Source organism: Bombina bombina, chromosome 1 (assembly GCF_027579735.1).
Source record: "Bombina bombina isolate aBomBom1 chromosome 1, aBomBom1.pri, whole genome shotgun sequence".
Classification (NCBI taxonomy): domain Eukaryota; kingdom Metazoa; phylum Chordata; class Amphibia; order Anura; family Bombinatoridae; genus Bombina; species Bombina bombina.
This window is the reverse complement of record NC_069499.1, coordinates 473,332,578-473,342,698: the sequence shown is the minus strand read 5'-3', so window position 1 is coordinate 473,342,698 and position 10,121 is coordinate 473,332,578. Positions and strand designations below refer to the sequence as shown.

The 10,121-nt window shown below is 35.2% G+C and overlaps 1 protein-coding gene across 1 annotated transcript; it reads left to right on the top strand.

Annotated features, from left to right (window-relative positions):
* Window positions 1-563: 563 nt before the first annotated feature.
* Window positions 564-9,208, top strand: LOC128645480 (cytochrome c, somatic B). The gene is made up of 3 exons (XM_053698501.1): window positions 564-721; window positions 5,857-6,044; window positions 7,383-9,208. Exons 2-3 carry the CDS (start codon window positions 5,876-5,878, stop codon window positions 7,529-7,531), a joined length of 318 nt encoding a protein of 105 aa, XP_053554476.1. The 5' UTR covers window positions 564-721; window positions 5,857-5,875; the 3' UTR covers window positions 7,532-9,208.
* Window positions 9,209-10,121: the final 913 nt, after the last annotated feature.

Sequence of the window (10,121 nt, the reverse complement as noted above, 5' to 3'; positions counted from 1 at the left end):
AGTTTACTGTTATTGTATAATCAAAGTTTGCATTGTTTTCCTTTTAAAAACCTCTTATCTGCTGAGGCCAATTAGTATTATATATATATAAGTGAGATACTACAGTGATAAAACAATATATTGTGTGTTATAAATGAGATTATAGAGTGATAAAACAAGTTACTGTGTAGACTGCAGAGTATGCCCTTCCGGTTTTCACAGGAATTTTAAAAACCAAAATTTAAAGTTACAGGGAAAATGAATAAACATAGAGGGTATTCTGTCAGATTAGCAGAGCAACTGCAAAATGTATTGATTTTTTTTTTTTTAACAAAATCTACATATTATATATAAGTTTAAAGTGCTGCGTGATTCTTTAAGGAAAAAAGCCCGCTAAAAATGTCACTATCTGTTACAGCCCTGTTACATCCCCCCATGCTGGCGCTGCTTGTCCATTTAAGGGAAAGTCAAAGAGAAGCGGCCACGCTATAGGTTCTGCAGCCAATGAGATCGCAGGAAATGTCACAATACGAATATAATTGGGCCACCGAAGCAATGCTATGCTAGAGCATGTATGTCATTGCGGCAGTTTCGTCATTCCGGACTAGCAATTACACTGATTGGCTACTAATTTTAGACGAGTGATTGACAAGTTAGTTGGGTCACACGCGAATTAGTGGCTTCCCATCCTGTTCGAATCCTTCCTGTGGCCAGAGCGAGAAAGAATTCATTGGAGAGTGTGGTGAGAACTGAGAGAATGAGTGGGACTCGTAGATAAAACGGGACGGGGGGGGGGGGGGGGGGGGATCAGTATAGGGTTTACTGTAAGAGTATGGATCAGTATAGGGTTTACTGTAAGAGTAGTTGGTTGGATGCCAGGCGAAAGTGCTGCAACTGATCTTGAGGCCTAGGGAATTTTGTGTAAATAAGAACTAATAGTCAATATAGGACGTTTTTACATATAAAGTATGGTGAGTAAGAGTAACCTCTTAGCTGCCAGTCTGCTACATCCTCGTCTAGCAGCTAATAGGTTTAAATACCTAATGGTTGTAGGAACCTTGAATAGAGACAGGAACCCTGCAATCTGCATACGTCGAATGTGTGTGCCCAATAAGGAAAATACTGGGAAGGAGCACCTTTGTGGAAGGGTTTTGTTTCTACATGAACTTGAAGGACAGGACCTTCATTCATTTAATGATTTAGATAGAGCATGTCATTTTAAGCAACATTCTAATTTACTCCTATTATCAAATTGTCTTCATTCTTTTGGTATCTTTATTTGAAAAAGTAGAAATGGTAGGTTAGGAGCAGGGCCATTTTTGGTTCAGCACCCTGGATAGTGCTTGCTAATTGGTGGATACATTTAGCCACCAATTAACAAGTGCTACCCAGTTCTGAACCAAAAATGGTCCGTCACCTAACCTAACATTCCTGCTTTTTCAAATAAAGATACCAAGAGAACAAAGAAATTCATAATAGGAGAATCCATTTTTTTTCTTTTATGATTCAGATAGAGCAAGCAATTTTAAGCAACTTTCTAATGTACTCCTATTATCACATTTTCTTAATTCTCTTGCTATCTTTATTTGAAAAAGTAGGAATAAAAGCTAAGGAGCTGGCCCATTTTTGGTTTCAGCACCCTGGCTAGCGCTTGTGATTAGTGGCTACATTTAGCCTCCATTAACCAATGTGTTCAGTTAGAAACCAGTAGTGCATTGTTGCTCCTTCAACAAATGATAATAAGAGAATGAAGCAAATTTGATAATAGAGGTAAACTGGAACAGGTTAGTAAATTAAATGTATATTCATCTAAAAATATAATCCCCCATGCAATATTTAAAGGGAAACTGAACCCAATTTTTTTCTTTTGTGATTCAGATAGAGCATGACATTTTAAGCAACTTTCTAATTTACTCCTATTATCATATTATGTGAACCAAAAATGGGCAGGCTTCTAAACTTTCTTGCTTTTCAAATAAAGATAGCAAGAGAATGAAGATTTTTTTTGATAATTATCGTAAATTAGAAAGTTGCTTAAATTTGCATGCTCTATCTATCAGAATCATAAAAGGAAAACAAAATTGGGTTTACTATCTTAACCCCTTAGTGACCAAAGCACTTTTCAATTTTCTTACCGTTTGGGACCAGGGCTATTTTTACATTTCTGCGGTGTTTGTGTTTATCTGTAATTTTCCTCTAACTCATTTACTGTACCCACGCATATTATATACCGTTTTTCTCACCATTAAATAGACTTTCTAAAGATACCATTTCATCATATCTTATAATTTACTATAAAAAATATAGAGAATATGATAAAAAAAAAAAAAGGGGAAAAAAACACACTTTTTCTAACTTTGACTCCCAAAATCTGTTACACATCTACAACCACCAAAAACACCCATACTAAATAGTTTCTAAATTTTGTCCTGAGTTTAGCAATACCCAATGTTTACATGTTCTTTGCTTTTTTTTTTTTTTTTTGCAAGTTATAGGGCAATACGTACAAGTAGAACTTTGCTATTTCCAAACCATTTTTTTTTCTTCAAAATTAGCGATAGTTACATTGTAACACTGATATCTGTCAGGAATCCCTGAATAACCCTTCACATGTATATCTTTTTTTTTTTTTATTTAGTAGATAACCCAAAGTATTGATCTAGGCCCATTTTTGGTATATTTCATGCCACCATTTCACCACCAAATGCGATTAAATAAATAAAATCGTTAACTTTTTCACAAACTTTAGGTTTCTCATTGAAATTATTTACAAACAGCTTGTGCAAATATGGTACAAATGGTTGTAAATGCTTCTCTGGGATCCCCTTTGTTCAGAAATAGCAGACATATATGGCTTTGGCATTGCTTTTTGGTAATTAGAAGGCAGATAAATGCTCCTGCGCACCACACTTGTATTATGCCCAGTAGTGAAGGGGTTTATTAGGTAGCTTGTAGTGAGCTTGTAGGTTTAATTTTAGCTTTAGTGTAGTAGACAACCCAAAATATTGATCTAGGCCCATTTTGGTATATTTCATGCCACGATTTCATCGCCAAATGCGTTCAAATTAAAAATCGTTAAAGTGATGGTAAATTTATTGCCCTTTGAAAGTAAATTTTTATTCATAAAGTATTTACAAACTAAATTGCTATCATTTTTTTTTTTTTTTAAATCTACGGTTTTATAATAAAGTTGTATGTGACTTACTGAGCGTTATCGCTCCTTGCTCCGCCCCCGCATTCTTTTCCTTTGCCGACTTAGAAAGCGCAACCATCCGCTCTCTACATCATTATATTGGCATCTTGGGCTTCATCGTTCGTTATGCGCATGCGCGCAATTCCATATGCAATAGTATATGCTATCAGTCTGTCAGTGATCCAACATGTAGCGCATGCGCTTACATGACATAGGGCGTGTTGGATAATATCAGTGTCGCCGACTGGCCTGGATTTCTATTGGTAAAAAAAAAAACGTGACATAGGAAATCAATGGCGGCGGTTGTACAGGTGGAGGATCGTAGGTGAAATTTAAGCTTATAAATGTTAAAAATTTAAAAAACAACAATAAAATGCTGCGTTTTCATCAATGAAAGTCACTTTATTTTTTTATTCTACATATGATCGCATGTTTCACTGGGTCTTAGTTTACCATCACTTTAACTTTTTCATAATTTTAGGTTTCTCACTGAAATTATTTACACACAGTTATTGAAATATTGGCACAAATGGTTGTAAATGCTCCTCTGGGATCCCCTTTGTTCAGAAATAGCAGACATATATGGCTTTGGAATTGCTTTTTGGTAATTAGAATGCCGCTGCGCACTACAGTATTATACCCAGCAGTTAAGGGGTTAATTAGGTAGCTTGTAGGGTTAATTTTAGCTTAAAGTGAAAGTAATTTTTTTTTACCTCTGCAACACATATATGTAATCTTTATCAATAATATCTAAGGATCACTATATATTTTTTTTTAAAATATCTTATTTCCCTACCGTGTAGGTCTTTGCTCTGCCCACCCTCCTCTTCCTGTATTTTTTGGCCGTTACGTATAGAGTGGTTCCACCTGCTCTATACGTAGCTGAAATGTGCGTTCACGTCATGGAACGCATTACGCATGTGCAAATGGGTGATCGGGGCTACAATGCGCATGCGATTCAATGTTGTTGCGGAGCAGTAGTGTAAACAGATTACTTTCTCGGCAGCAACAGAGAAAATGCGGTGCGCATGCGCGAATTGAGCACGCGTCCAACAGAATTCTGTGTATAACAGATTTGGCGCATGCGCAATAGATTAGATATTAAATTGGATAAAATCTAAACGTGACAAGGAAGTAAAATAGGTATTGAAAAACAGGATGATTGTAAAATCAGAAAGATATCAGTTTATTTGCGGCGACAATTTTATTTAGAGTAATAGCAACGTATGGGAACACACACAAATGAGAGGATTTCTGTGTGTCCAATAGGGGAGGCGAGCCTATCTAATGCTACTCTCTCTAGTATGTAATATACTATACCAGATAGATATGTGAAAAATAAATACACATAATAAAAGTAAAATTCATAATAAGTAATCCTAAATAATGAATATAAAAATAATAATATAAAAACTATGTGACAGTGGAGGATGTGATCAACAATAACATTCAATATACTTATAATAAGTCCATTAGACTATTCCACATGAGGTTTATGTCCACTGTATTGGTCCCCCCAAAAACGAATCTTCTTAATACAGTTACATCAACCAGAAACTACAGGCAGCTCTTTCCACAAACGAGTAATCATAAAACAAGTCCTAAAAAAGACAAATGGTGCAGAAAATCCTAAAATATGATACCAGTAGCAACCATATGCAATTTAATACTCACAAAAATAGTTGCACATGCAGTGCAATAACATACAAGCCGAAGCTTCTTCTTAATACAGTTACATCAACCAGAAACTACAGGCAGCTCTTTCCACAAACGAGTAATCATAAAACAAGTCCTAAAAAAGACAAATGGTGCAGAAAATCCTAAAATATGATACCAGTAGCAACCATATGCAATTTAATACTCACAAAAATAGTTGCACATGCAGTGCAATAACATACAAGCCGAAGCTTCTGAGCCGTTCGGCTGACTCCCTGCTGGCGGATCAGCTGTGTGCAGGAGCCAAACTGTTCAAAGAGGTTTGGTAGACTCACCGCTGGCAGGCCGACAGATCCTAAAATACAAAAGGGGGAAGCGCCCTTGGTGCAGAAGATCCTATACAATATGAGGCCAGTATCGATAATGAGCAAATTTATACTCACAAGGATAGTTGCACATTCAGTGCAATAACACGCAAGCCGAAACTTCAGAGCCGTTCGGCTGACTCTCCACAGGCAGTTTCGGCTGTATGATCAGACTTCAGAGCCTCGGCTGTGTCCCTGCTAGTGAATCAGCTTAGCGTTCCTATGATCCATTACTGGGTTTATTAATTCAACTACTGAGCTCAGCCTGGCGCCATAACTTCATCTGACATGTGACTCAAAAGAGGCCAATCACTATGCTATGTGCTTACTCCTAGGTAACTTCATGTGCGTGAGCTCAATGTTATCTATATGAAACACATGAACTAATGCCCTCTAGTGGTGAAAAACTGTCAGATTAGAGTCGGCCTTCAAGGTCTAAGAAATTAGCATATGAACCTCCTAGGTTTAGCTTTCAACTAAGAATACCAAGAGTACAAAGCAAAATTGGTGATAAAAGTAAATTTTAAAGTTGTTTAAAATTAAATGCCCTATTTGAATCATGAAAGTCTATTTTGGACTTGACTGTCCCTTTTAAGCTAATTTTATTTAAAACTTGATTACATGAGCATGTAAGATATTTGTTTTTTTTCTCCCCTTTTACAGTAGGTAACAAAGTACAAGAATGGGTGATGTTGAAAAAGGAAAGAAGATTTTTGTTCAGAAATGTGCGCAATGTCACACAGTAGAAAAAACTGGAAAACATAAGACTGGCCCAAATTTATGGGGACTCTTTGGCCGCAAAACCGGACAAGCTCCAGGATTTTCATACACAGAAGCAAATAAAAGCAAAGGTACAGCTAGAAAATGGTTTTGCAGAATAGCTTTTGGAAGGAGTTGAGCTTTCCATTACAGTATAACACTACCATTTATCTTAATGTATAGCTGTAGAACAGTAGCTGGCCCCTATGCACACTCAAGTTTCAAATGTTATATATATGTGTTTTTATTTAATTTAAATATTACGTTTAGGGGACATGGAAATTAAAATAAATTGTTTCTCTAGCTATCCTTTCTGAATCTTCGCTCATTTACAATAAGAGCATACTGAGCTCTAGGCTCTTGTGATATCTATCGTATTTGTGCAAGGACTGATCCCACTTGTAGTGTATAAAAAGACCCTTTTTAAGAGGGTGCGCACATTGCCTTGTTGCAACAGCTGCCATGTAGTGGTCAAAATGTGTACTCCTGAACCTACCTCAGTATGCTCTCATGGATGGATTGCTTTTAGAAACCTCAGCATTTGTGTTCCAATCAGATCATTTTAGTAGAGTAATTGCTATTCATAAACGGCTTATAATAAACTTTTATATGTGATGTTTCAGACATGAATTATTATTTTTTTACAATCACAATCATTCTTGTATACACAAAGAACAAATTCCTTTTAATTACATCCATCAAAACATGGTTAGTAAGCTTTAACTTCTGGCCCAAATTTATAGACTTATTAATATCACATGATGTACAATTATGCTTGACTTATCTCCTCTACCTGTGAATGATTAATCATTTGTAATCTTTTTTCCCTAAAGACTTTAGTTCATATTTAGCAACAATTAGAGACTTCTGATATAACATAGCTTTAGCCATTCATCATAGCGACTGAAAGATGAAGCACTGGGTTGGCCCAAGCCAGATTAGCTGATGTTTGAAAAGTCATCATAGTTGGTTAATTAAAGGGACATAGTACTAACCCCCCCCCCCAACAAATCAGAACAAACAAACAAAATACAGTTCCATCTAATAGTCCCTCTAAGTGAGTAATATATACTTATGTATTAGTTGTATACAAACATGCACCTGCATTTAGTATTACGTTTTTAATGCAAAAAAAACAACTTGTTTAACTGCTTTCATACAGATGAGCATTATGTCTCGTCACCTTACCTCATGTAATTGCATGAAAATAATTGTATATAATAATTTTTAATAAAATGGCTGTGTGCCATACTTCAATCATCAATTTAATGACTAATATGTTAAACACTCAGCAATGAATTCAGATAAACCAACAGTATTTACAAAGCAATTTTTATTTTCCACATTCTTTAGTTGCAAATATTCTATTCAAATCTAAATTACTAGTAATGAAAATTGTTAATAATGATCATAATCTTTTTTTTCCCTAGGTATTGTGTGGGGAGAAGAAACATTATTAGAATATTTGGAGAACCCCAAGAAATATATACCAGGAACCAAAATGATTTTTGCTGGAATAAGAAAGCAGAATGAGCGATTAGATCTAATTGCTTATTTAAAGAAATCAACATCAGAGTGAAATGTTCTCATAGAATGGATGTCTATCATTTTCAGTGGATAGTAAAGTTCTCATTGTGGATAGTCTCATAGTTGGGTTATGTTTTAGCATGTATCTAGTGTACTAACAGATTAAATAAGAATGCTATTAGAAGGGAAAGACACTTACTAGTACAACAAACCTGCTCATAGTTTGTGTTTAATATTAAAGGGCATTTCTTTCAATCACTTAAATGTTTTTGAGAGCCTTCCTCTTCAGTCTAACAGATTAGGTATTATGTGCATGGAAGCAAATTTTTATCTGTTTTACAAACCTCTACAACCAAAGTGATTGCAGATCTTTCATTCGGATAATATACAGAATGCTGTGTTTCTGACTTGTTTTAAGGTACAATAAAGTCAAAATGAGACTCATGATTCAGATTGGATAATTTAAAAAAAAAACAGGTTTAATTTTATTTGTGTTATCAAATTGACTTCCCTGTCTACACATCCTTTATTGAAGAGTAAACCTAGATAGGGTCAGGAGCATGCAAATGTCTTTCGTTTTCTGGCAGCAGAATGTGCAACAATGTATGATATTGCTACAAATATTTTTACAAACAGTGCTTCTATCGTTGCTAAATACACGTGCATGTTCCTGAGCTCTTATTAGTTTACATAGGTTTGCCCTTCAACATGAGATACCAACGGAAAACTGCTAATTTGATAATAGAACTACATTTTAAAATGTAATTTTATTTAATAATGGGACAGTCTAGTCAGTATTTAAACTTCCATGATTCAGATAGTGCATGTACTTTTAAACTTTCAAATTTACTTTTATCATTTCATTTACTTTGTTCTCTTGGTAGTCTTAGTTGAAAGCTAAACCTATGCTAGATTCTAAGCCATTGAAGGCCTCCTCCTATCTGAATAAATTTGACAGTTCTTCTCAGCTAGAGGGCGTTAGTTCATGTGTGTCATATACATAATACTGTGCTCACACTTGTGGAGTTACTTATGAGAGGGTACTGATTGGCTAAAATGCAAGTCTGCCAAAAGAACTGTAATAAGGGGGCATTATGCAGCGACTTAGATACAAGGTAATCACAGCGGTAAAGAGTATATTAATATAACAGTGATGGTTATGCAAAGCTGGGGAATGGGTAATAAAGGGTTTATCTATCTTTTTAAATAATAATACTTCTAGGGTAGAGTGTCCCTTTTAGGTTCTATAAACCATCTAAACTATAAAGTTTAATTTTGACTCTATGGTCAAAGCTTCAGGCTTTATTGAATATATCGGGAGTGGTAAAATCACATCTGATCAAGTTATGACACTGAAATTATGTTTCTTATGCAGACCAGTTAGTGCATTGAAAACGATTATATCAACATTTCAATAACCAAATCTCTATAGCTTGATACTAGCAGTGCAGTAAACATTTACTACTGACATTTCATCTTAGCAATAGGTAAACACACTGCATACAATCAATAGTCTACTGTTTACTAAGTATTGTGTATACTCTGCATCTCTGTGCTTCACTAACAAACTGGAAAGCTAAAAAAAAAATCATTAAATAAAATGTGAAAAGTTTATTGCTTTCCAGTTTCATATGCCAATGAAAGAGCTTGAAAGAATTGAACTAAAAAAATGTTGCTCACCTTGTGTTTTGAAACAGACAATAAAATGATGTTACGAGTTCTGCTACAACAGCTTCTTTTTATTCTTGAGAAATAGATTTCACCATATCCAATTCTATAATAATGTTATATTGTATTCTTTTGAAGGTTATGGTTTGAATGATACTGTTGCTGACTTTAGGTATGTGTAGTATCCATTTAAGACTTTGGGGAGTTTAAAGGGCTATTACAGTGGAAACATTACATTACATTATTTAATTTGGTAAAGCATAGAATTTGACGGTAGATAAGAACCAAAAGGCCCATCACATCTACCATATTAGTTATTGTACAGTTCTTGTGTTTATCACCTCTATAGGAAGCTTTTTTCCTTGAATCAACCACCCTATCTGTAAAAAGAGCTTCCTAACATTTTTCCTGCATCTGCTACCCTCTAGCTTAACATTGTGACCCCTTGTTTTACTATTCCTTTTTGGTATGCAGATCTAATTCAGATGTCCAGTGTACCTCCATGGACTCTGCCGCAGCTTCTGGATCTCTTGATTTAAAATCTCTAATTTGACAGAGTGGAGATTAAAAGCTTGATTTTTAAACAAAGAGGTTTTTCTGATGCTGTTGTAGACACACTTATTCAAGCTTGATAGAATGCCTGTAACTATGAAAATGTATTATAAGACTTGGAAGGTATTTCTTTCCTGGTGTTAAAAGCATAGTTTTAGAGTTCCAAAAGGCTGTTTCTGGAGGATGGTCTAGATAAGGGTCTGTCTACCAGTTCCTTAAGGGGTCAAATTTCAACCCTTTTGGTTTTATACCACAGAAAGTTGGCCAAGCTACCAGACTTTCAGACCTTTGTTCAAGCTTTATTCAGAACTAACCTGTCATCAAACCAATCTGCATCCTGTAATTTTTATTTTGGTTCTAATTGTCTTACAAGCTCCCCCTTTCAACTTATGTTGTGGAAGGTATTGTTTAATTTAGCAATA

Coding starts and splice junctions, on each gene's coding strand:
- LOC128645480 (XM_053698501.1), top strand. CDS start 5,876: ATGGGTGATGTTGAAAAAGGAAAGAAGATTTTTGTTCAGAAATGTGCG. Junction 6,045..7,382: donor AGAAGCAAATAAAAGCAAAG/GTACAGCTAGAA, acceptor TTTTTTCCCTAG/GTATTGTGTGGGGAGAAGAA.